The 27,908-nt window shown below is 44.0% G+C and overlaps 1 protein-coding gene across 4 annotated transcripts in view; it reads left to right on the plus strand.

The window, feature by feature from the left end:
• Nucleotides 1-27,908, plus strand: part of CACNA1G (calcium voltage-gated channel subunit alpha1 G) — a 492,338-nt gene that overhangs the window by 231,337 nt on the left and 233,093 nt on the right. For all 4 annotated transcript variants that reach the window (XM_053297969.1, XM_053297972.1, XM_053297970.1 and 1 more), the window contains exons 5-9: nucleotides 4,107-4,266; nucleotides 8,955-9,246; nucleotides 9,820-9,912; nucleotides 13,902-14,691; nucleotides 24,301-24,662. In XM_053297969.1, coding sequence (XP_053153944.1) covers nucleotides 4,107-4,266; nucleotides 8,955-9,246; nucleotides 9,820-9,912; nucleotides 13,902-14,691; nucleotides 24,301-24,662 — 1,697 coding nt within the window. The remainder of the gene's footprint in view (nucleotides 1-4,106; nucleotides 4,267-8,954; nucleotides 9,247-9,819; nucleotides 9,913-13,901; nucleotides 14,692-24,300; nucleotides 24,663-27,908) is intronic.

The following is a 27,908-nucleotide window of genomic DNA, read 5'->3' on the forward strand; positions in this document are numbered from 1 at the left end:
AAGAGCAGTTCTCCATGGGCTCCACTTTCATTTATATTTAGGATGGGAACATTAATGTGAAATACACCCCTTCTTATTTTATAAATCTAACGTGGGATAACATTCTTCCCCCTCCAGACATGCACTTTGCCCCATGTAATCTCCCACTTTTTTCTAAGCGCCACCACTGGCACATATGAAGTCTTTTGTAGAGTATGGTGGATGAACACTTCCTGGAGTTTTCAGATCCCCTTGTTTTAAGGAAATCTCCCATGTTTCAAATGTAACTCCTCTTTGAATAATAGGAGTCTCCTCATGTCAGAAGCCTCCCCCACCCCGCCCCGCTGACCAAGTCCATGACTCTCTCTGCTCTTGTGCATTTGACACTGATCCACACCTTTCAACTATGCTATTACCTCTTTTCATCTGTCTCCAGCCAATGCTTTTGATGTGAACCATTTTATCTGGATATGTCAGTGTGACAAAAGGTTTTTTGACTTCCCAGAAATAATAAGATGGGCCACATAGCTCACTTTCTTCTTCATTCTCTGGAAAAGGCACTCAGACATATGAAATAAAATGTTCCTTTTGGAGGTCTGATTTATTTTACAGCAAACCAGTTCTGAGCATTGTCAGCCTTCTCCTTCCACTTTGTACTCCTACTATTTTTATTCATGCCTCTTACCAGGGCCTTTCTCTAGTTGCTGGGGGTTCCGTTCTAGCCATTTGCCTGAGCCAGAGTCATCCTTATATTCTTCAAAAGTGTCTGCTCTGTTGTTGTGTTACATGCAGTCACCTGACCATGCATGAGCGCTGACTAAATTAGTCAAGGCACCATGGTCAATCTTTGAATCTCAGAGCTGGAGTGGATACCAAAATAGAAAAGATCAACATGCATATATTGTATCAGAAGCCTGAGAAGACCACTGAATAGAAGTTTGCCTCTCTTGGTCTCTAGTTTAAAAACAGCTGAGCCCAAGAAAGGCATGCTCCTTTACAGTGGTCTTCTCAACTGATACAATACATGCATGTTGATCTTTTCTATTTTGGTCTCATTTCCAGCTCTGAGAGGCAAAGACTGATCATGGTGCCTTGACTAAGAACTACTTATAAAATACTATAGGAAACTTAATTACTGTTGTCTAATTATTTTCTACATAGAACTTTGATGCTCATTCAGAAACCCTGAAGATGATTTGTTCTAATCATACCAGATGTATTATACAGATGTATAAAATCATAGAGAAAGTTTGCATCTTAATTCCAGTGTATCCAGTCGACCATGCCAGCCCAAATACATTCAGGGTTTCAGTACTACCTCCCATTTAACAATATGTACGTCTTTATAGCGCTGAGTTCTAGGCCCCCAAAGGCTCATCTTGTCAAATTAGACAATATGAGATACATCTGTCAGAAACTGGAAACTCCTTGCCTCTTTTCTAATCCCATTAAATTAACCTTAATCTGGCAGGATGTTCCTGTTGTTGTTGCTTTTATCATTTCAGTGGCTCAGGAATCTCGTTGTGATTTCCCCCCCACCCCCAGCAGTGCTGATTGATGGCGGAATTTATCTGCCACTGTCTAACTGTGGATGTAATTCAGATAATGTATTTGCAAATCATGGATAATTCATCTTTGCTCCTATGCAGCAATGCTGGGACCACATAGAAACATAACAAAACAAAACAAAGAACAGAATTTGAATAAATAATAAATGCAGCAGCCCAATGCAAATCATTTAGGAATAGACTGGAGGTGGCAGCATGGTGAGTATATTTGTGTGTAGAGAATAGGGCCATTTTGTTGCTGAAGAGAAGAAGCAAGTAGAAAAAGCCCAGGTGATCTGATGACATAACAATGAAAAAGTCTTGCTGAGGTATAAAAATGGCACTAAAGGCTTTTTAAATTGGAGCAATATGAGCAAGATAGTGGATGAAAGAGAGAGAGTAAGAGAACAAAAAGAAGGGAGGGGGATGAAAAGAATATTACAGAGATGTCAGATGAAATCAATTTTTTTTGCAAACGTAAAGTTAAGTCGCCATCAATTTGTCTTTCTGTTACAGAACCGAGTGTTTCTGACCTTGGGTGAATTAACTGCCTTGTAAAACTTGTATCTGAGGAGAAAACATTAAAATGATCAGGGACGTATTAGGATGAAGGAGATTTTAATAGATGTATTGTATTGAGGAAGAAGGCAGTAGTGGTTCTGTGAGTGTAGAGAAAACAAAAATAGCAAGGACATAAGCAAGTTAGGTTTTAGAGTTGCTAGCTTTCTTCTGGCAGGAATCCTACATGGAATGATGGGCAGTGTACGGCAGTGCAATGAAGGGTGGAAGTTCACAGACAAATTTTCCCAATATGGAGCGTTAAATTCCTGCCTGTCAATTACAGTTGTTAAAACAAGAATATTCTTGCCAGAAAAAAAGCAGCAACCATTTTTTAGCTGGCGGGAGGAGGGGGTGGAGAACAGAGAAATTTAGAAAGGAAAGCTGGAAAAGGGCTTCCTGTGTGTACACACACACACACACACACGGAAACCCATAATGATAAAATATAATAAACCAAATAATTGACATTTTGATATCATTTCATGGTTTTACAAAAACTGCCACCTGAGGTGGACCCTGCCCAACAGTAAGGCCCTTGATCTGCTTTGTATACTTCAGTTCTAGTATAAAGAGGGACGAAGATCACTTCTATATTCTTGCAATGGCTATCATTTCTGAAAGCTACTTTTTGTATAGTTTGAGCTAATTATGTGGAGATTCTCAATGTCAGTGTTTTAGTTAAAACAATATAAAAGCGGTCCATATGGTTAAAGTAAATTAAAAGATGTGAGGCTTTCAAAAATTACAGTTGTTGGTCAACATCCTGACTAACAAAGTAGGCACGCACCAGGAAGACACAGCCAGGTTGTGGACAATTTGTTTAGCTGTACAGAGTGGAGAGTACTGGATCAGAATTCAGGGAGGTGGGGCCAGTCTTGGCCCCAGCCCTAGATCACGAAACAGGGCTGGAAACCGAGGAAGCCCCGAAGCTGGAACTCCTTGAATAAGCCCCCTCAGGGTCAGGGACCCCTGAGGCAGTAACCATGGGACCCAAGTCCACCACAGAGTGGGGCTCTATCATCATCCCTCCAAATATCAGCACACCAGCACCACTAGCACACACAGGAAGAGCAGTTAGAATGTAGGAGGAGTGCCAGACTCTGGAGAGGAGCCCCTTTACAGCTCACACACTCCAGGGAAAGAAGTGGGGCCCAGGAAGAAAAGTCTGAGCTCCAGATGATGAGTCAGCTTCTTCCCTGGAACCTCTCTGGGGTCATGTTCCCCTGGAGTCATGTTCCCCTGGAATCTCTCTGGGGTCATGCAGTCAAGACAGGACAATTTCTGGGAGATGGGGGAGAAACTGGAGAAAATTGCCCCCCTCCATTCTCTAGTCTTGGATGAGTCTTCATAGCGTGTGCCTGCTTTGTTATTTAGGACATCCGCCACTGTGTGGTGAAAGTTCTGGTGGCCTCTACATGGTCCTCAGTCTGAAGACTGGACATCTTTCTTTTTCAAGACCTTAGGAAGTCTGGTTGGTCTTGAATATATTCTGGGCTGATGAACTCTCCCATTTTCCAGGTGATGTCATTAGATGGTGTGGTCTGGTACTGAGACTGACAGATCAAAACATCTCTGGCTCTTTATTGTCAACTAGTCACAGTATCTGGGATGTTGTACAGTAATTTCCCCTGAAGTTAGATTACCTACTGAAGCATTAGCTCCCTGCAAAAACACATGTGCATGTGACATGCAGTGTGGATGTTTGGCATGGATGTGAATGTCTGGTGGACACAAGTACTGATTAACTAGTTACTTGAATTAACAAAGTAGAATAACAGAAAAGTAAAGTTGGATGGATTTCGTGGGCGTTGGATCTAAGCCCTTAGCTTAATCTGAAGACCAGACCTGATCTGAAGACCAGGCTTCTTGAAGGCATCTGGTGGGCCTCTGTGTGAAACAGGATGCTGGACTAGTTGGGCCTTGTGCCTGATTCAGCAGGGCTGTTCTTATGTTCTTACCAGGTAAACCAACTGAACAGGACTTATTTCCTAAACAGTTGCTTTTCCTTTGCTATCTCAGGTATGCGCATTCTAGTAACACTGCTTTTGGACACACTTCCGATGTTGGGAAATGTTCTCCTCCTCTGTTTTTTTGTCTTCTTCATCTTCGGCATCGTTGGAGTCCAGCTTTGGGCAGGGCTGCTCAGGAACCGCTGCTTCCTCCCAGAAAACTTCAGTTTGTAAGTATGAATGAGGCACACTGCATGTTGGTGACTCCATCACTGGTACACAGAAACTTCCTCAGTGGGAAACCTTGGGAGACCTTTTACTTCTGCTTTGACTCCTTAACTAGAAAATGAATTGCTGCCATCAGACCTGTTTAAGAAAAGTGCCAATCACATGACTACTCGTGAAATACGACAGCTAGCCAAGAAGCAACTTATGAGTGTCTGGCTGCTAACATATTAGTAGATGTGAACAAAATAAGTACAGATATTTGTTCTGAAGACATAATTATTGGTCAGAGAATGATGTGGGACAACAGACGACTGGTTATTTGTCCTGGATCCCATGCCTGCCCTTCAGGAGATGGCAAAGAGGAATAAACTAGGACCCAGTGAAACTTGAGTTATCTCCTGGCTTCATAGTGGGGTGGGACTCAGCTTTATCTACCAAAGCTGTATGTAGTGCTGAAGAGGCGGATGCTCAGCTACAACGTTTGGCTGCAAACTGTGAGAGGGCATAGTAAAGCTATCTCTGCTCTCCCCGGTTGAGGCCATTCTCACCACTTGCCTTCATGGGGAGCTCTCAGAATAAAGTCAGCTTAAACCCTACAAATGGAAAACAGAAGTGGGGGCAAGGAGAGAGGCCTGACTCTATTATCCTTCAGTAGTTGCCAGAAGCAAAGATGGGTCAAGCAGGTGCTCAGACTCTATATATTCCTGCCAAGACAATCCCTGGAGCTTAGACAGTCTCTCTGGTTAAGAGGGGAGGCAGCAGCAGCTTATGAATCACCCTTCTCCCTTTCCTTGATTAACCCTTGGTACTATAACCCTTGGATAAAGCCTTGATACTCAAGCACCTTTCTGTACATTCCTGCCTCAGGACATCTTTTCACGCCTTGCCCTAGTGCTCCTTCACACTTCCTCTCTAGCCCCACAGCTGAGCAATACATCTGCATCCAAAATTATGCACATTTTTCTTTTTGCATTCCAATGTTGTATTCTCTGTTGGATCTTCTGGCTATGATATATTATATGACTTTTTTGTTGCCAACTTCAATGATTTTATTTCTAACATTACTTCTTGTAGAGGAACAGGATTCAGAATAGCTAACTACCACCACTCCTCCCCTGTGCTTATATGTATGTGTATATGTAGCTTATTAGTAAAATAAAGGTAAAGTTGTGCCCTCAAGTTGGTGTCGACTCCTGGCAACCATAGAGCCATGTAGTTTTCTTTAGCAGAATACAGGAGGGATTTACCATTGCCTCCACCCATGCAGTGCGAGATGATGCTTTTCAGCACCTTCCTATATCACTGCTGGCTGATATAGGTGTTTCCCATATTCTGGGAAACATACCAGCTGGAATTCAAACCAGCAACCTCTTGCTCACTAGGCAAGCCATTTCCCCGTGGCGCCATTAGGTGGCTAACTAGCTTATTAGTAGTGGTGGTGATACCAGATAACAAAGCATACTATAAAGGTACATATTCTCATTCCATTATGATTGTATGTATGCCAGGCAATATTCCCAGACAGTATAAACAAATAATTAGGGATGTGCATGACCCATTCGATCGCAAACTGGTCTGCCACAAACTGGGCCAGTTCAACGGTTCAGTTGCAAACTGGGCTGGTCTCCAGGAGAGGTGGACCAATCCATGATCGAACCAAACCAAGCCCAGTCTATGGCGAACCAGTTGGAACCGGTTTGATGATTCAAGGGGCTAGGCTTATAAAGGGAAATCTGGTTAGGAATTCCCTTTACAAGCAAAGGGGAATCCTGGCTTTAAAAAGGCTTCTAAAGAGTGGCCAGGTAGGGGGTGGGCAGCAAGAGGGCACATTTTAAAGTAGATTCAAGGTGCTTACTGGTCCATTGCCCCCAGCAGCCTGCCCACATGCCACGATTTCGAAACTGACAGGAGGCCACACAGAGGCCAGGCCAGTTTTGGAACCACGCTGAGCCACACCAGGTTCTGGGGGCTGCTGGGGGGAGCAAAGGACTGGTAAGTACCTTCCATCAACTTTAAAAGGATCCCTCTCCCAGCCACTCTTTAGAAGCCTTATTAAAGCCATGATTCCCCTTTGCTTGTAAAGGGTAATCCTCACCAGATTCCCCTTTACAAGCATAGCCCCTCAAACCATTGAACCAGTTTGAACTGGCTCAAAACAGTTCAATAGAATGGACCGGACCAGCCAGTCAATTCAACCGAACCGGTTCACAGACCTTCAGTTCGAATTTGAACCAAACTACCAAAATCAGTCTGTGCACACCCCTACAGATAATACTTTGCATTTATATAACATTTTAGACTATTCCAAGAGTTTCATATGCATTGGCCAACATCCTCCTTAACCTTGCACCTGCACACCATGGCCCCACTTCAAGAGCTTCTGGAGTTCTGCAGCAATTACCACCCAAAATATGTCTCTGAGGGCTGCATGACCCTCAGGGACATATTTTCAGATGATGCAGGACACTTCTGAGGGAAGAAGAGTGTGGCGAAAATCACACACATACTCTCTACAAGATAAAGATGGTCAAGTTCCAGAAGCTTATGGTAGTGGGGACTTCATCCCATGGCACAGGTACATGCTTAGTGAGGATATCCGCCCTTGTCCCCAAACCTTCCAGAAAGGATTGGAGAAACTTAAGTGTCTAGGCAGGTCTGAACACAAAATCCTGCTGCTTGTGAATGGGAGGTTAGCATCAGTTTTCCAGGTGTTATAAAAGCGAACATTCTGAACACTTTCCCCCTTTGCTCCCTCCTTCCATTTTAAAAATGTGAGTAGGATTAATGTAGGTCAGAAGCAGCCCTCAGTTCTACAGTGGTGCAGAGCTCAGGTTGGTTGTTTCTTTCCCCTGATTCCCAAGTTTTGCACTCTCCTTTTATTTTATTTTATTTTATTTTATTAGGCTTCCTCTCTCTTAAAAGGGAGCTGGGATTTCATTAACATGGAAAATCCCTTTAGGTAAATTGGCAATAAAGTAAATGAATGACTGATCAATGCTGGGTAGATCCAATGCAGCTACTGGTCTAAGTGCTGTTTAATTGAACCAGAATACCAAGGGTTTAGGTAAGCTTTGAATGGTATTAAAAGCAATACTTTAGGAATTAACTGGGCTGAACTAGTCTTAAATATAGCTTGACAAGCTTTACAGTGAGCCCTGGTGGCATTAGAGAAGTAGCCATTTACTGAAGTAGAAAGATGCTAATTTCTGGCTAATCAGCATTCACTTCCTATGCCATGAGTGGGTTGAACTGACTTGTCCTAGTAGTATTTTCTGAAGGGATTTTATTTATTCAGAGAAACCGTGAAATACAAATGATGCCTACCATGTGAAGGGAGATATTTACAAAGCAAAGGCAGCATTTTTCAAAAGTACTCTGATCCTCTGTTCTTCTTCCAATTTGGAGTGGGGGTGGGAACCCTGGCCAGTCCTTTTTGAATATCTTTACTCATCTAAATATATTCAGATTTTAAGATGCATATTGACAATATGGGGGGGCAGTGGATGGCGGGGAGAATAACATGGCTGGACTCCTTTAAAGGAAACAAAATAGAGGGGGAAAGAAAAGAAATGCCTCAGATGCCTCACTGTTATCTCTTTTTAGACCTAACAAAGATGACAGTGAGGCATTTGAGGGTTTCCTTCCTTCCTTTCTTTTTTGTTCCTAGGTGGTGCCTCCACCCTCCTCTTTTTCTTTTGGGCTCCTTTAAAACCAGTCCACCATTATTCTATTAAGCACAAAATAGCCTTAACTAACTGACAAAGCAAGACAAGAGATATAAAATGTAAGCATTTAATTTTAATAGCAGCACTTGTTTTGAGATTGTGAACTGCTGAGCCATAATAAAGGGCAAAAGTTTTACAAATGGCCTTAGAACTGGATGTCAACTACCTGTTTCAGCCTCTCCCTCCCAGCTTAGCTGCTGCTGGGATGTCATGGATGTTGACACACGTATCCTAAGCACTTAAGGCCCGTTTACTGGGGGCATGACTCTTGGCACCTGTCATTTGTCACTGACTTGTTTAGGGAATTAGGCAAGGCATCAGATCCTTGGGGGAGGCTGTTTTTCCTCCAAATGGTAAACACACAATTCTATCTGTTACAAGAGGTAGACTTTTTGTGGCATGTTCAGGAATTGTTATTATCTTGACAAATGACCATTTGTCTATTATTTATTTGACTTATTTAATTCAGTTTATTGTTGCTGTTTGCAACCCACAAGGATATAATAATTGCTATCTTATTGGCCGATCCAGCCCTGTATTGAGTCTTTGAAGATGGCCAGTTTTCATTGGATTGGTTGAAATCATTCAAGGAAAAGAGCCATTTTGGAGTGATGTATATTATCTGACATTCATTCTGAACTTCAAAACATCAGAGATTTAGAGATGTCTGAAAAATGAAATTTCACTCCCAGACAGACAAAATGCTCTGATCCTCAATTAATTTGTCTAATTGCTTTTTCTGAACCCAATTATCCTACTGGCCCTTGTAACATCTCAGGGCCATGAGTTCCACAGGTCACCCTGTGAACTGCATGAATATTTTCCTTTTATTTGTTTTCAGTCTGCTTCTTGTTCACAACGTTGTGTGCCCCCTTGTGCTACAAAATAGTAAAGTTCCTTATCCATTTCCTTCATTTCCCCCTCATGACCTTGTCCATAACCTGTAATTGTCTGCTTTCTTTAAGTCCTTCCCCAGTAGAGCTGGCACCATACTACCAGACCGAGAATGAAGATGAAAGCCCTTTCATCTGCTCTCAGCCTCGAGAGAATGGAATGCGTTACTGTCGCAGTATCCCAACACGAAGGGAAGAAGGCTTGGAATGCACCCTGGACTATTATTCCTACAATTACACCACTAACACCTCTTGTGTCAACTGGAACCAGTATTATACAAACTGTTCTGCTGGAGAGCACAACCCTTTCAAAGGAGCAATCAATTTTGATAACATTGGATACGCGTGGATTGCAATATTTCAGGTGAGCAAAGTGACTAAGATAGTTATCAACCTTTTTTGTGGATATTTTAATCTGGTTTTATGTTTTAACTGTTAAATTCTTGTTTTATGCTGTAAACTGCCTAGAGACTTCAGTAGTGGGTGGTATACAAATTTATTAAATAAATAAAACCTCATTCTGTCAATAGGCAATCCTTCAGTAATAGGGCAAGCTAGGTCATAATTTACTGTTGTCCCAAAATATCTCATTTATTTATGATGAATCATGTGTCTGTGATTAAGAAGGGTCTTGAGAAATAATAGTTGGGTTCCCCCGCCCCCCACTATGGTTCTGTCCTAAACATAGGATGCATAGGTACAGAACTTGTATAAAATGTTGTTTTGCCCAACCACAATTTCTCAGGTTGTGTGAATGCCTTGCCATTTCTTAGCCTTTGTCTTAATAGATTTAGCACACAGCCTAAAATGATAAATACTACTGGTGCATCTTTTTGGTTTTCCACAGCAGCATGCCTGAGGTGTCCTACCATGACTGCCCTTCATACACCACAACAAGCAAATGAGTTACTTTTGTTTTTCTTTTGCCTTTTCACAGGTCATCACTCTGGAGGGCTGGGTGGATATTATGTACTTTGTCATGGATGCCCATTCTTTCTACAACTTCATCTATTTCATTCTCTTGATCATAGTGAGTTACCTCTCTAATCTAATAATAAGTAACATACAAAGAAGGTAGCATATAAGAATAATATATTTGTTATAAGAGCAGCAAGAGAAGCTGGGCCCTGGGCATTTGAGGGGCCATGAAGTATCCAGAGGGGATGTTGGGATAGAGTATAGCACATCATCACACTGAAGTAATGAGGAGGACCATAGGAAGGAAGAAATGGAAGACAATAAGATACAAGGCGTTAGCTGCTCTGAAGCACAGCATACGTTGATTGATTGATTGATTGATTGACTGATTGATTGACTGATTGATTGATTGATTGAGTGCCATCAAGTCGGTGTTGACTCTTAGTGACCACATAGATAGATTCTCTCCAGGATCATCTCTCTTCAACTTGGCCTTTTAGGTCTCTCAGTGGTGCATTCATTGCTGTTGTGATCGAGTCCGCTTTTTGGATCAACGGAAGCCAACTAGCTCCGTGGGCATGATCCATAAAAGCACTTTTGTCTTGTGGATTTCAGTGGGAGAGACCTAAGTACATGTTTAGCTCTAATGACAAAGTTAGTGGAATTTAGAAGTGCCCAAATTTGGATGGATAGGACCAAACTACATAGTGTTGCAGTTGATAGCCCACATGAACTTATTAGTCCTGAAACAATTGGTTCCAGCCTGATCAGAATCGCATTGCAAAAACACTGTAAGTATACACAAGCTGATATAAAATATTCCAGGTTGCCTGGGGTTAAAATTGATACCTAATAATTCGATACTAGCTTGAGATATCTCATTTTGCTTATGGGGCATCAGAGAGGACTCCGACAGTTTGTGCTCTTTAATCAGTGGGATGTGAAATTTCAACCTGTAGGTGACAGGAAATTTAGTTTGTTTACCATGTTTCCTGTGATTCAAATCCTGTTCTCAGAAAGCAGAATTCAGCCATCCATTAGTGGAGGGAGGGAACTTCAGGGTCAGGAACTAGAGTGCATCTCGGGTTAGGGCTCTTTGATCTGTTTTCTTCCTTGCCATGGTAGTCTCCAGCCAAAGTATGAAAGTAACCATTCTGAGCCCTATGTCAAATGCACAGAAAGCAAACTGAGGCATGACATGATACCACTGAAATCAAAAGACAAGGTAGGAACTAATATATTAAATGCTCCTTGAGATAAATAAACCATAGCTTTTTTTCTGGGTCTAAGCCAATAGTCAAGTGACTACAGGTGAAACTCGGAAAATTAGAATATCGTGCAAAAGTCCATTAATTTCAGTAATGCAAATTAAAAGGTGAAACTGATATATGAGACAGACGCATTACATGCAAAGCGAGATAAGTCAAGCCTTAATTTGTTATAATTGTGATGATCATGGCGTACAGCTCAACAATATCGGACCTCTGAAAAGTATAAGCATGCATATGTATTCAGTACTTGGTTTGGGCCCCTTTTGCAGCAATTACTGCCTCAATGCGGCGTGGCATGGATGCTATTAGCCTGTGGCACTGATGAGGTATTATGGAAGACCAGGATGCTTCATTAGCGGCCTTTAGCTCTTCTGCATTGTTTGGTCTCATGTCTCTCATCTTTCTCTCGGCAATGCCCCATAGATTCTCTATGGGGTCAGGTCAGGCGAGTTTGCTGGCCAATCAAGCACAGTACACTGTATACTTTTCAGAGGTCCGATATTGTTCTATTCTACAATCCTTGTCTTCTTGGTTCCATGTAATATTCTAATTTTCTGGGATTGTGGATTTGGGGTTTTCATGAGCTGTACGCCATGATCATCACAATTATAACAAATTAAGGCTTGACTTATCTCGCTTTGCATGTAATGCGTCTGTCTCATATATCAGTTTCACCTTTTAATTTGCATTACTGAAATTAATGGACTTTTGCACGATATTCTAATTTTCCGAGTTTCACCTGTACATTAACCTTCCAATTGGAGTGCAGCAGCACAGTCTTAAGGAAGCGAACTCATAGTTAGATGAGGAGCCTCACAAGCAGGTGAGGTGTGAAAAGCCACACATATCTATTCCTCCTCAATTGGACGTCATTCAGCTCCACAGTTTGCTGCTCAAGGCATCTGGAAAGAAGGCAATGTAAAGGAAGATGAATCAGCATTTTCCTTCTGCTGAGATGGCATGCTCAGATGGTGTATCTGTAGGTTAAGGTAGCCAGGAGAGAAGGAGAAGAGGCTAGTTATTGGCTGCTGTTCAGAACATTCAGACTGAATAATGATTATGATCTACTAAAAATGCAGCCTAATGAAAAGCCTATCTCAAAGTAAAATACCAATTCTTTGGCTGCAGACAGCTGCTGTTGTTGGGGAAGCAGCATCTCTGCAATTCGAGTTAACAAAGAAGAAAATCTGCGCACAAAGCCGCCAGTCCCTCTGCAAGGGAAGAATCTGTCATGAAAAGGTTTCAAGTGAATACAGGCAAATGCTGCTTAATTGTGATAATTACAAGCACTGACTACTAAGAAGCAAAAATTAGAGAAACCCTTTTAAGTCAAAATAAATCTCTGTTCTACTTTGAGCTGTGATGTCATCTGTGGAGCTGAGGAGTGGGAGTCCCTGAGGTGAGGATGCTTGAGAGTCTTTGACGTGAAAGGAAGGAAAGGGACACACATGGAACAGCTACCCTGTGTGACTCACACAGAGCATGTGATGCCAACAGCTCCTGCTTTGGGCTTAGTGTGGATGAGAAGAGACTTCACTGTCAGCCACTTCCCATGTTATGGGTGCGCTTCCTGAGGGCCAAGCTACACATTCTGTTAAGCCAGTTATTATGTTAGGGCTGACTGGTTTGTTTTAAACAGAGCAAACAGCAGCCAGATTGGGACCGCCATGGGGGATGTTAGTGCTAGTGCAAAAGTGCACTCTCATTTTTGCTGCCTAATCCACAGGTGGGAAAAGGAGGGGCATTTTTGTGGGGAGGGGAGAGGGATGAATGTTTGATACGTTTGGCAGCACATGTGTCCTTCACACAATTTTTCTTTTACAGCACTATGTGGCCAGCAGCCAGCTTCTGCCCGCCACCATTTTCTTCCCTAGAATGCGCCAAAGAAGTTCACAAAGTCATGATATCTTGTCATTCCTGGGTGCATTCTAGAAAGAGAAATAGCAAACCCTGCCCCATCCCTGGAGCCTATGTGGACTTTTCCTTTTGCATGGATGCAGCATAAAAAGAAGAAAGGTTACAAAGGATACCTGATCTACCTCTGCCACTCCAGTAAACTCCCCACTCCTGGACATTTGTGCAAAACAATGTTGTGCTGAACATTTGTGCAAAAACAAAAAATAAATCCTGTGTGCCCCCCCACCCTGCAAGTAATTCCTCCAAAAGCAGTTTCAGCTAAATTATTCAGGCAAGCACTAGCTTTAACCCTTTCCCCACCATGGTTCTGATCCAGATTGGCTCTCCTACACAGTATTCAACAATTGTGGGAGGAGGGGAAGAATCCCATTGGTGCCAACTGGAACTTTCCCCCTTGTTAAACAGCAGCCACAGGGGTGGTAGCATTTCTTCATTATGTGATGAGACACTAGCTGTGTTCTTACGATCAAGAAACAGTCCAAGGAGTGGCCAGCTAAGATTCAGAGCCACGAGCGCTCCTGAAAACTGTGTGTGTGGCAGCAGAAACCTGGGACAGAGGCCTGAGAAGTGATCAGGTGTTTGAGTGGGAGTCATAGTTGGGTGCCAAACCATCATACTTCAGGTCTAAGATTGCCTATGTCAGGTCGGTGACCAACTACGACTGTGCCTCATGCACTATAACTTCCTGGTCCTCCAGCTAGGATTTCCATTGCCACGTGCACATTTTTCGGGAGCATTCGCAACTCTGAATCTTACCTGGCCTTCTTCAGACTAACTTCTTTGATCATAAGAACATGGCCACTTTGGGGGGAATTGAATTCAGTTTTGAAAAGAAATTGTTTGCAATAAACACACATGCTCCAGACTGCCACCTTGTGTTTAGAACTAATCACATCACTTCTTCCTCATTTAGGTGGGCTCTTTCTTCATGATAAACCTCTGTTTAGTGGTCATAGCAACTCAGTTCTCAGAAACCAAGCAGCGAGAGAGCCAGCTGATGAAGGAGCAGCGAATCCGCTACCTCTCCAATGCAAGCACTCTGGCTAGTTTTTCAGAACCAGGGAGCTGCTACGATGAACTTCTCAAATATCTTGTCTACATCCTCCGTAAGGCCAGCAAGCAGTTAGTGGATGTCTACCGAACAACAGGGGTGAAAATGGGGTTTCTCTCTAGCCCAGGCAGTAAGAACAGTGGAGAGAGACAGCCATCCAAACATCGCCCACGGAAAAGATCATCGGTGCATCATCTCATTCACCATCACCACCACCATCATCACCACTATCACCTGGGCAACGGAAGCCTACAGGCACCGCGTGCTAGTCCTGAAATCAGTGATGTTGAAACCAGCTCCATTCACAATGGTGCCAATAGGCTAATGCTCCCTTCAGCAGCTAATCCTCACACTGCTTCCAGCAACACTGAATCTGTTCACAGCATCTACCATGCAGACTGTCACTTTGAGCCAATCCGCTGCAGATCGTCTCTCCCCCAGCCTGGTCTCAGCTTACCAGGACCAGAGGTGCTTCCTAGAACTGTAGTTGGCAGCAAGGTCTACCCTACTGTGCACCCAGGTACCTCCCATGAACTGCTGAAAGGTTTAGGAGAGCCCCCAGTGAACCCTGGAGTTAGCACCTTGATGAACCTTAATATTCCTCCAGGACCGTATAGCACCATGCAGAAACTACTGGAGACACAGAGCACTGGTAAGTTTTAAGGCTGGGGAATCAGGCATTGGGTACTTTTTGGAGAAAGAGAGATCTGCTAATTTCTTTAACTTACTTTTCCAGTCTGTTGCTGTTGGTATATCAAAGGGCTTCAAGTAAGGTGACACCCAAGCAATTCAGCCTTCTCTTGGTTCAAAACCAAGAAAGAATTTGCCAATTACTCAATAAAGATTTGTGAGAAATTGTTTATGTAAACAACACCATTAACTTTGGGGGGGATATATATATACTGAGTCTGCCCTGAGTCTGTGGATTGGGCGGTGTATTAAATCTTTTAATTAATAAATAAAAATAATAAAATAAAATAAATCTCTGGGCAGTTTACATACAGATTAAAAACACAAACAAGTTTGTGCTGGAAGTTTTAGGCTTCCAGCAGACATTTCCAAAACTTGCTTTTGTCAAAATTCAAAAAAAAGAAAGAAAGAAAAGAAAAAAAGGAAAAATGATTTTAAAAAAATTGGAACAATGGTAAACAAGATAAAATGGTAAGCAAATGATTGTTGATAGCAGATGGAGTGTTACACAGCATTCTTCAGCTGGAGTGCTTGATACCAGTGGGAACCTGAGGTGAAAGAACCTCACTTGTACTGGTTGAGTGTTCAGACCTTGCTCCCTGCCACTTGGGAAAACCCTTCTTTTGACTACCTATGTTTGGGGTTGTGAAAGAACGTTTTTTATATTTTATTCAGAATCAACACAGGGCACCCATTGGTTAAATGCCAGTATCCCGGCACCCTAGAATGGCCCGTCACCACTGATACCTGCACTGATACCTGATACCCTTTACATTTTGATCCCTCCTTTTCCAGTGCTCCTCTCTGCACTGGCACACTTGGAGCCACCCTTTTACTTCTCCCACCATGTCCCCAATGAACCTTCAGGCAGGAATTAAAATAGCGGCTTCCGCTGTGCTGGTGCTGAGAGAAGCAGAACTTCCTCCACCTGCCACTCAGCACCCAGTAGCCTGTAAGGGCCCACCCTATAGGAAAGCACTGGCATAGGAGGGGGCCCACTGCAAAGTACATCGCCCAGAGTTCCCTCCCACTAGAGATCATACATCAGGCGGTATAGAAATATGGTAGATACATGAAGTTGGCCCGGTTTTGTTTATGGGTTGGTTTACACATTACTGTGCATCCAGGCAGTTGTGTCAGCGTGATCTTCTCAGAAAAACACATGAATTACACTGGCGTAGTGTAGGGTGAGGACCCTGCTGGTTTGACTCTCATTTCTGACACAAATACTCTGTGTGGCCTTAGGCACATAGCCTGTCCGCCTCAGCTCCCAGCTGTAATATGAGGCTAATAATGCTGGCTTTGCAGGATTCTTGTAAGGATAACAAGACAATACATGTGACACATTTGGGATGTTTGAAAGGGCTATGCAAATGCTAAGTATTGTTACTCATTGGTTTGCAGGCCTCCTTCTTAAGTGAAACAGCCTTCCATAGGTCTGAGTGGTGGTGTGGAAAGGATTAGAAAGGAGTTTTCCACACTTGTCTCTGGATGTGTAAAAGCTTTTATATTTAAATGAGATGTGTATCTTTACAGCTGTTCTTCCCTGCATGTATTCACATTCTGTCTTCACAGTGACTGGTCATTCTTAACTCCAGCAATGCGAAGTTCTTGATATAATGTAGAGACTGGCATACCATGTAATGCTCTGTGCATATGTAGGGCAACGTGAGTGTTGCTGTTCTTCCTAATGCAAGTCACTAATGCCCAACTTGCACAAATGCTCAAATTCCTCAAGGAGACTCTTGCGATCGCATAACTTCCTCATGCAATTTTGGCATTTTCGCAAGTGTGTGCTTTTGCAAATTGCTTTAGGGAGATGCAGCAGTGCCTGCATGTCAGGCTGTGCAGGCTGTGCAATTCTGTGCAGACGTACTTGAGAGTAAACCCTACTGAACTCAATAGGGCTTGCTTCTGAGTATACATGCATAAGATCAGACTCTACATTATATAACATGGGGATATTTTAAGAGGTATCCAGTCTGAAAATCGAGTGTATAATACTGATTCACACATGCAATTATTTCCATATTCAGTTGTTTAGTGTGTTAGGGTGCTTTTACCTATAGCATATGAACCAGCTGAAAGTGTTGGCTAGTGGCCCACTGGCTACCACTAGAGAGGTCCGTATTACTTCTTTGTGACACAGTTTTGGCTTACAGTTGTTTTAAAGCAATGTTGGCTTGATATGCCCCTCTCATTTTCACTGATATTTTTGCAGCTGATGAAAATGGTTAGGGGTTAAATTTACTTTCAAAGTAAAGGTAAAGTGTGCCGCTGAGTTGGTTTCAATTCCTGGCGACCACAGAGCCTTGTGGTTGTCTTTGGTAGAATACAGGAGGGGTTTACCATTGCCTCCTCCCTCACTATGAGATGATGCCTTTCAGCATCTTCCTATATCACTGCTGCCCGATATAGGTGTTTCCCATAGTCTGGGAAACATGCCAGCAGGGATTTGAACCAGCAACCACCCTTTCCTTACAATATTTGAGGCATGATGTGCTTACCAAGTAAAAGAGCCTTGCTTCAGAAAGCTGTATCTTGGTGAGCCTGCTCTTTGCCATTGTATTTCCCCCAAAATGTGCCAAAGAATTACTGATGATGTCACATCATTCATCAGTGTTTTCCAGGAAAAAATAGCAGCCCCAATTCTCCTCCCTCCCTGAAATGCACCAAGGAACGACATGACACCGGCCATTACATAGGAACATAGGAAGCTGCCTTATACCAAGGCAGACCATTGGTCCATTTAGCCCAGGATTGTCTACACTGACTAGCAGTGGTTTTCCAAGGTTTGAGGCAGGAGTCTTTCCCAGCCCTACCTGGTGATGCCAGGGATTGAACCTGGGACCTTCTGCATGCAAAGCAGATGCTTTACTTGGCCATATCCTTATTCCTTGGTGCTTTTTGGCACTTTCCAGATTAGCCGCTCAAGAGCAGCAAAATGCTTCCGCTCAGGCAAATTGCATTCAAAATGTCAATAGCAAAGTGCCCAGCAGGGGGAGCAGTCTCGCAAAAACTAACAACCCTACAAAACAGCAACTTTTTAACACGAGCTATACCACGTTACAACACTATATCACAGCATTAAATTCGAAACAAGGCACTGGAAATCTGTACAGCACCCTGCTGTCAGCGTCGGAACTGTGGTGTCACAGCACAGGAAGTGTGGAAGCCCACTTCAGAGATCTGTCGTGACCCCGTTGCAAGGTGTAATCTGGAAAGTGCCTTTCGGGGAGATGCAATGTTAGCTGGCAGAAGCCCGCCATTGTTCAGTGCAAGTTTTGCTATTGCTGTTCACCAAATCAAGGCTCTGTAAAGTAAGGACCCTTCCCTCTTTGACTCCTCTTTTTACTCAGTAAGGACACTTCCCTCTGTGCCAAGAAAAATTTCAAGGTACTCAAAAGTACATTTTTTTAACCACCCCTACTAACTGGGCAAAGAGGCACCTTTTACGGTGGTGATTCTCTTTATTTAGCAGGGGGAGAGTAACTGGCCCTATCCACCCCCCAGCACAGTACCTCCAGTGACTGGTGTCTATCTTGTTTTTTATTTTTAGAATGTGAGCCCTTTGGGGACAGGGAGCCATCTTATTTATGTATTATTTCTCTGTGTAAACCTCCCTGAGCCATTTTTGGAAGGGCGGTATAGAAATCAAATTAATAATAATAATAATAATAATAATAATAATAACAACAACAACAACAACCACCACCCATATGACTGAATATTAGAAATTGTCAAACAAACAAACAAATATTTGACAATTTATTGAGCCACCACTGGTTTAAAATGCTCTAGCCAAGATAAATTTTATTCACAGGCCCCACAAATTGGTACAAATACAATGCATATTTATATAACAGCCAGCGTGGTGTAGTGGTTAGAGTGCTGGACTAGGACCAGGGAGACCCGAGTTCAAATCCCCATTCAGCCATGATACTAGCTGGGTGACTCTGGGCCAGTCACTTCTCTCTCAGCCTAACCTACTTCACAGGGTTGTTGTGAAGAGAAACTCAAGTATGTAGTACACCGCTCAACAAAAGTTCCCAAAGCGGTTTACATACAAACAAATAAATAAAATGATTCGCTGTCGCCATAGGACTCACAATCTAAAAAAGAAGAATAAGATAGACACCAGCAACAGCCACTGGAGAGATGCTGTGCTGGGGATGGATAGGGCCAGTTGCTCTCCCCCTGCTAAAGAAAGAGAATCACCACTTTTAATAGGTGCCTCTTTGCTCAGTTAGCAGGGTACCTTTGTTATGATCAATCAACATCATTCCAAGTTTTGAGCATGTTTTCCAGAACGCTTCATCATGTTGGTGGCTGGGTAGGAAGGAGCTGAGCATGGTATAATAGCCCCAAAGTCTACAGTTAAGGTGGTGTGCAGGAGGAGTTGTACAGACTTAAGTTTATTAGCCTCACTAAGTGCTAGCAAGATACTGATTCTGGGTTGCAGCAAGGGCTAATGGGACAAAAAAAATCATAATTATTGTATTTTTAATACCATTTTTAGAAATGATATGTCTAGCTATGATATTGGTGAATAACTACTATTGTTTCTTTGTCTCAGTAACCCTGGCTGCATCCTTGGGTTGCAGCCCCAAGCAGTAGTGTACTGGAGGTGCGGGGTATAAATATTTTAATTAATTAATTAATTAATTAATTAAATCCTGAACTCAGTGGCCCCATTCGCACGTAATGCAAAACCGCAATTAAATGGGGGCAGAGGTTGGTATTCCTGTACATCCATGTGTGTAAAACCGCAGTTTCACAGCAAAAGCAACCTGAGGTTTCCCTCGCCGAACTCCATCTTGAACTTTCAGTTTGTAGTGAGTTTTGCTGCTCCGACCTGAGGTTTGAGGGCGGCGGCAGCATTATGTCCCAATGCAGAAGACGCTGCCCTAACTGCGGTTCCATGCAGTTTCTGGAACCAAAATCCTAGAGACAGCAGCTCGGACCCACCCAGGAATGCGCCCGCTCCATGCCTGAGGCGCCTCTTGATGTCTGCCTCTCCAAGCACTTGCCCGGACCCGCTGTCTCCAAGCTACTTAAGCCATTGCCCGGCAACAGGGACACCACCATGTCCCATCCCAAGCTTCTAAGCCTGTCAAATGGAAATTTCAAATGTGGAGTGGGGGGGATGCCCTCTTCCCATGAGATCCTTTGTTCCCCCCCTCCTGGCAATCAGAAGAGAAAGGGGACAGCATGGCGAGACAGGCAGTATGTACTTTGCACTCCGAAAATGAATAGATAAAGAAGTATGTTCACAAGGACATTCAGTCATTGTGGCACCATAAACTGAGCAACCCGATTACATTGCTGAGGAGAGAACATTTGGCAGGGCAGTGATACCCGGGATTGGCTTTAAAAGGCATCTCCACCCAGGAATTCTTGAATGGCTCTGCTCTGTTTTTTGTACACTGAAGTTGGCTTAACTGCCTCTTCCCCTTGGGGTTAACACATGTGGTCCCTAGGCTTATTCATGAGAAGCACTGTCCAGCAGGAGCAGCATTGCCTCGCGTGACAGGGGAGATTCCTCCTCTATGGTGACGATGGATGCTGCTCTGGAGGGGACTGCTCTCTCATGAGAGTGGAAGGCCATGGGGATACCCATGCACAACTCATAAGAAGAACCATCCGGGGAGCGGGCTAGAGGGATTGGGCAGAATCTCTAATAATGTGCAATGACAGCCCTTCTCGCATGGACTGCTCTCTCACGGGAACGTTAGGCCATGGAGACATGTCTGTGGGCCGGATGGCAGATGCCACCCAGCCTGGCTATTTAGCAGAAGCAAGCCGCAACGACGGGTACCCCAGCAACACCTCTTCCTGTCTTGGAGACAGTCGCGAAGAAGCAGTCCAAGCAGGCCCTCTGCCAGTCTGGCCACCCACTGAAACATATCCATCTTCTTCTTTTTTTTGCTTGCAATGGCAACCCCGCTCTCCTGGGGTCATTGATAATTGGGGCTCCCCTCTCCCACGATTCTCTGCGGTGGGGGGATCTGCATATGCCACCATGCATGTCCGAACCCGGGAAATTTGAAAGAGAGTGAGGATCTATTCCCCGTCCGGGTGTTTCCCTACTCTGCCCACCTGGAACTGCCCGGACACATAGAGTGGCAAAAGTCCCTTTGGGTTCATGAAAATTTTGCCTGTAGTGGAGGGGGTCACTGTGTGAAAGTTCTATTATTAACCAGAGAGAACAGTCCCCACACAAGTGGGGCACCCTTTATTTGGCTGTCCTACCTTATGAGAGCTCAGTCCCATGGAGGACTGAAGCTCACTGAGCCTCTGGACCTCCCCAATGGACTGGCCTTCTCACGAGTGGGCTAATTTCTGGGCAGCTAAGTCGGGGTCGGCCATTGCAAGAGTATCCCTGGTCACAGTGGACCAGACTCCAGGATCTGGATCCTTTGCCTTCCCTCACATACATATTCCATCCTAGGAAGTCATCATGATGATTCCTTCCTAGAGGAATGGAAAAACAGTGCCCTTCGGCATCCCCCCGTTGCCTGCAATCGTGCTTGTGCGAGGCTGTTTTGGTGCGGGGCTCTTACAAGGGCAGCTGTGTAATTGCTTTCAGAAGGAGGGTTAAATGCCATTTAAAGGGATTTAAATGCCTTATTCCTTCTAAAGGCGGGCGAGCCGTTCATTCCAAAAAGGCATAATTGCGCTCAGCATGCCCCCTTGAAGATCATGTCCAGTGGCTGCTGCCCTGCTGACATTCTCACGCCTTGCCACAGTCTGGCAAGGCAAGTGCTATGGAGCTTGCTGGGATGTGGCCTTTGTGGACAAGGAAGAGGAAGTGGCTCCCCTACCCTGAAACCAGAGCTTGCCGGGCTGTGGTTGGCTGAATGTCTGCGATGTGATTCACGTTTTCAAAAATTAACCTGTAGGTTCGGCAAACTCCAGTTTCACGTTCCGTGCAAATGTGGCCTGTGCCTAGCTAGCACCTAGTGTGAATAATCAACTCTGTGCAACAACTTCTGCACTCCATCTTAAAACCCTGTAAAACTGCACACTTTGGGACTATTACACCATGCCCTTTCTCTGTCGTTGCCCCCTCCCCTTTCCCCACTGGCCTTAGAAGGAGATCATAGCTGGGTCAGGAGTCTGTTCTAGAGATAAACCTCTCATTCTGTAGCAGCCCACACCAATTGGAGACTCTTCTCGTCCTTATTGTATGTTGCAGGAACCATCTGTCAGCTGGAATCAGCCTTTGCAAGAAATGATTTGAGAATAGTATGTTTAGAGAGAAGCTGTTAATGTTGAAGTATCAGCAAACAGCAGGAGCACAAAAGCAGCTTGCTGGCTGCAGTGCTGTCTCTAATTACAATTCTTAATATTCCAGGTGTCAGAGGAGCTGATTGCTTTCTGTTTCACCTTAATGGTCAAATGTGTAAAGAGGCAACTGTGAACCCTTGGTAGTGGACAGCTTTCACTTGCCCTTTGAGGAAGCCTCAATGTTAAGCAGTGGGGGGGGGGGAATACTGTACAGGTATAATGTAAAAAGAACATGTGTCTCAGAAATACATACTATTGTGAATATGCTATATTCACAATAAATCTGTTTACCTTTCAGTAAATTAGGATATGGAAGTAAGCAACATCTGAGTATTTTTTTCATTTAAAAGATGCTGCTGCTGTTAAAATGAACAAATTTCAAGGACTGCAAAGTTTTGAATGTCATCTCAGGACATCTTTCCTTTCCTTGGGATGTGGGATTAAGGAGCTAAAATATATCAGGATCAAGTGTATTGCTGTAGTAATTGAATACATGTTTGGGGTTTGCCCCCCTTACAGCTTCAGAGTATTTAAATTCAAAGGCCATCCTAAATCTGGCAGCATGCTGTGTTGTTTTGAAGGACTGTAGAGTTGCATGATGAGAGGTGACAATGCTGACCTTATAGGTCTTGCTCCATGAAAAGTTTTGTCCAAATGTTGTCATACTGCTGAAAGCAAATGTGGCAGAAATTCAGCTGAAGACATTTTTCACATTAACTTTGAGGTAGTCTTGGATTTTGTAAATCCATGATGCCCTTTTTGCATATATATTCAAGAAGATGCATTTTAAAAGATTATATGGTGAACTGTTGGCCCCACAAGCCTCTGACCCATTCTCTGGGTCAGAGAATGCACAGAGACAGACTTCATTGTGGAATCTAAAATCTACAATACAAAATGTTCCCTTTCTGCTTTTTAAAAATTAAATCATGTTAAGGTATCTAAAGTTTCCCTGAAGCTAGCAATTGATCTCTAGTTATGTGATGAGTGAACAGCTATCATGTTCTAGCCTATGGATAATTTTTAAAAAGAAGCAGAATCATCCTAACTTTTCACACAGAAGTGATTTTAGATAAGACAGTTTGAATTCACTCTAAGAGCATCCTTAGCTACTGGCTGATGAGTCTTTGCTCCCTGGTGAGAAATTTGTGGACCACCCTGGGCCATTTTTAGAAGGGCGGTATATAAATCAAATAAATAAATAAATCCCAGGGCCCAACTAGACGTGGCGGTAAACATGTGCGGCAGCCAAAAATATGTCTGGTTTTCCTCTCCGTAATATCTAGCAGACCTTGCCTCATGTTCTGACACACTGCATCACTGGCTGCCCATTGCAGGCGAGGCAGAAGGGGAACAGAGAAAGTTTTGACATTACAGCATAACGTAAGTTCTGCTAGGGACAGGGAAATGAGACATGTAGGTGCTGCTGCTTCCAATAACAGCCTGCATGTATACCATAACTTCTAGTTTGTTCATCAGAGATGGTTTGAGATATTCCCGAGGGTCCCTTCTGGCTCATTTGATTGCCGCTTCTGCACGTCGCCTCTTCCTCCCACTCCTTGTCCTTTTGGACTTGTGTACTTCAGTTCTCTTCTCATTAAATTGGGACTGACCTTTCTGGAAACAATGCCCGGGGAAAAAAGAAATATTTTTATGTTTAGTTTTAAATTATCAGTTTCTCCCCCCGTTTTTTTCTTTTTAAAAATCTAACCATTAATCTAGGTCTATTTTTTCACCCTATAAGGGGTTTAGTTTGGGGTTGATAGATAGCTGTAATTGTGGTTCACATTTAGCTCTAGCCAAGCCAAGATGGAGAAAGTTATACAAACTTTTCTGATTTGGTTTGAATGGGGTGATTTGTGAGAAACCAGCAGAGCGGCAGAAGTTCCTGAAGCAGAATGCCAAATGTACTCCTGCTTCCCTCTCCTTTCTCTTTTCCCCATACTAAAACCATACACCACAGTTTCCTTCTTTCAATTCTCTCCCCTTCCTTCCTTTTCTGTTGGAAGGAGAAGAGGAAAAGCACCATGATACCAATTTGCCTTCCTTTACAGGCTATCCAAAGGAGAGATACTGAGTCACCCCTGAGAACTAGCCCACATCTTGCTACTTGAAGTGGCCCACTTCATAGTAGGGTCAGCACGTCCCCTTAATATTTTGGCAATAAAATTTTTGAGATTTCCTTTGGTAAAAGCTACAATTGGATACTCTCATAGTCTGGTTGCTGAACTGTTCCAGAAAGTGAATTCCAATATGTCTGCTGGTTTTGTCTTCATTTCAGGTCCTTGTCAAAGTTCTTGCAAGATTTCCAGCCAGTGTGGCAAACCTGACAGTACTTGCAACCCAGAGAGCTGTCCCTACTGCATGAAGACCTTGGCTAACGAGCCAGAGCTGACAGACAATGAGATGGGGGACTCCGACAGTGATGGAGTCTATGAGTTCACCCAGGATGCTCACTATGGTGATCAAAGGGACCCTCAGCGAAGGAAAGTCCGAGGAAGAAATACTTTAAAACTTCTAGCCTTCTGGAAGGTGGTTTGTGAAACTTTTCGGAAGATTGTAGATAGCAAGTACTTTGGCCGTGGGATCATGATAGCAATTCTGATCAATACCCTCAGCATGGGGATCGAGTATCACGAGCAGGTAAGTGGAGCCCTGTCTGTACTTCAGTAGCTTATTGTTAGACTCTGCCTGCTGCAGAGGAGCCCTAGATGCTGGCCTCATTAGCTTCATCTTGGTTCTGCTCTTAGCCCCAGGAGTAGAATTTCATATCATACAACATTGATTAATGTTGACCTCTTACTTTATGCCTTGCTCTGTTTAGCTGTGTTTGTTCTATCTGTTGTTAAATGAAGCTGTAAAAGAGCTACAAGGGCAACAAAGCCAAAGGATCTTTGGGGAGAGCTTCTTTGTGCTCTGTTAAGTGTGGAAATCTGTACTGGTGAATGGTGTTGGGTTATACTTGTTGGTTTTTAAACGCGGTATGTAATTACATTTTCTGATAGAGTTTATATAAGGCTGATGTGATGGGCTTCAGTTTGGTGACTCCTCATCCCTGCAACTTTGCAGTCTAGATGGCAGTCTAGGCAGAAATCTTGGTAGGTGATACTGAGAGTATGTGAAGGAGGGAAGTCATGTTTTCAAACTGCTGTGCTCTTTTGTGTTGACCAGTGATTGTAGTGGATTTCCATAAATCCATCAAAAGCTACAAGAAGACTATTTGCTTAGTTAGTAAATCATTTATATTTGATCTTGTAATAGCCACCTTGTGAACAACATGTCATGAAGTATGAACACCGTACCATTGAAATAAGTGCTATACTTGCATACTTGGGTGTTTTTTTAAATGCAGGATTTCCTGTATAGTTTGGAGGCAAACTGCGGGTAGACAAACTCGAGATTCATTTTTGTAACCATTGCAGCCGTTGATCCAACCGTAGCCTGGCAATCTCTTTCAGGGTAGGAGAGCCATTCCCTCTTCCTGTCTGCCGAGGCTGCATCCCAGCAAGCTCTGTAGCGCTTGTATCGCCAGACTGTGAGCAAGGTGTCAGAATGTCTGCAGGGTGGCAGCCATTGGCCACAATCTTCAAGGGTGCATGCCAGCACAATCGTGACTTTTCAAAATGGACTGCCTGCCCTTGGCAGGGAAAGGGCATTTAAATCCCTTTAAATGGCATTTAAGCCCTTCTCCTGACAGCAATTGAACTGTCATCCTTTTAAGAGCCCTGCACAAAAACAATCTCTCAGAAGCACAATTTCTGGCAACGGGGGGATGCTGAGGGGCAATTTTTTTTGTTACTCTAAGAAGAGATCATGATGACTTCCTAGGAGGGCAAAGGATCCTGCTGTCTGATCCCCAATGACCAAGGATGCTCTTGCAATGGCAGGCCCTGGCAAAGCAGTCCAGGAACACCCAAGCACACTCCTGGCCCAATGTCAGCTTGCCACCCAAAGATTAGCCCTCTCATGAGAGGATCAGAGGCTCTGTAACCTTCAGTCCTACATTGGACGGCACTCTCGTGAGTTAAGCCATTAAAATTAAGGGGGCCTCCGCTAGTGTGGCCCCCCTGTTCTCTCTGGTAAATAACAGAATTTGTACAACGTGGCCCCCTCCTCTCCAGGCAACCCTTTCATTCTCCCAAGGAGTAGTGGCCGTTCCATGTGTCTGGGCGGTACCTTGTGGGCAGACTAGGGAAACACTGGGACCAGGGACAGAACTTTACTCTCATCCAAATTTCCCGGGTTTGAACTGGCATTGTGAAGTATGCAGTTTGGCTGCCACAGGGTATCACGAGAGAGGGGAGCCCCGATTATCAGCACTCCAAAGAAAATAGGATTGTCGTACTGGGCAAAAGCAAGCATAGATATGTTCCAATGGGCGGCTGGACTGGCAGAGCGCCTGCTTGGATTGCTTTTTCACGGCTGTTGCCAAGACAGGGAAACATGTTGCTGGAGTACCCGTCCCTGCGGCTTGCTTGTGTTCAAACCAGGCTGGGCGGCAGCTGCCATCTTGCCTGCCTCCATGGCCTTTCACTCTCAAGAGAGAGCAGTCCTTGGGAGAAGGGGCATCGTCACACATGATTAACGATTCCGCCCGATCCCTTTACCCCCCCCGGATGGTTCTTCTCATGAGTAATACCATAGAGTGCATACTTGCACCCAAGGGGAAGGGGCTGCCACCCTTCCCCAGCTTTATTGTACAAAAAAATAGAGCAGAGACATTCAATAATTCCTTGGTGAGGCTCTCTTTTAAAGCAGAAACCTGGTATCGCTGCCCTGCCATATCTTATCTTTGTAGTGATCTAATTGGATTGCCCACTTTATGTCACCACCATGATTGCATGTGCTTGTGAACATACTTCTTTGTATGTTCATCCTTCATCCTTTGTATGTTCATCCTTTGCATGTTCATTCTTCATCCTCAAAAGAGCTGCCCAAGTGGTGAAGGAGTAAAGTGTCTGGACCTGGCTGCCAGAGACTCTGATTAACACACACACATACACACCCCTGCACCTTACAATAACAATAGTTGTCACCAATTTACTTTTGGTGACCAAAACACATAGTGCCCATCTTGCCATCCCATCCCCTTTCTCTTCTGGTCGACAGAGGGGGAAACAAGAGACACAGTGGAAAGTGGGCATTTCCACTTTGAAGTACGACCTTTCCCTTTGAAAGGCTTAGAAGCTTGGGATGGGACAAGGTGGCATCCATGTTGCCAGGCAACGGCTTGAAGAGTGTGGAGACAAGGGGTGGGGCAAGTGCTCAGAGAGGCAGCTAGCGAGAAGCACAGTAGGCATGGAGTAGTTGCGTTCTTGGGGGTCTGGGCCGCCCTCTCTATGATTTTGGTTCCAGAAACAGCATGAAGCCACTGTTATGGTGGCGTCTGCATTCGGATGTAACGCTGCTGCCTTCAAACCTTAGGTTGGAGCAGCAAAGCTCACTACAAATCCAAGGTTCAAATTGGAGTTTGGTGAGGGAAACTACAGGTTGCTTTTGCTATGAAACTGCGGTTTCACACACAGAGAGATCCAAACCTCTGCCCCATTCAACTCTGGTTTGGTGTTATGTGCAAATGGAGGATAGAGGTCAGGTCCCTGAGCAGACAGACAGATTTCTGGGAGGGGATGGCAGAGGCAGGTATGCAGTCAGGTCAGGTAGAAGTCAGATCCAGTGCAGCAAACAGAAATTGGCAGAGGCAGCTCCATAGTCAGGTCAGGCAAATAGTTGGGTTCCCAAAGGTGGCACAGAAGTCTGTATGGCTACTCACAGAGATGAATTGCTCAAACTGAGGAACTAGCCAGGCCCCTCTTCATTTTACATTCATTCATTCATTCATTCATTCAGTTGATATACTTCCCTTCCTAAAGTGGTTCAGGGAGGTTTACA

Source organism: Hemicordylus capensis, chromosome 2, assembly GCF_027244095.1.
Source record: "Hemicordylus capensis ecotype Gifberg chromosome 2, rHemCap1.1.pri, whole genome shotgun sequence".
NCBI classification, from domain to species: domain Eukaryota; kingdom Metazoa; phylum Chordata; class Lepidosauria; order Squamata; family Cordylidae; genus Hemicordylus; species Hemicordylus capensis.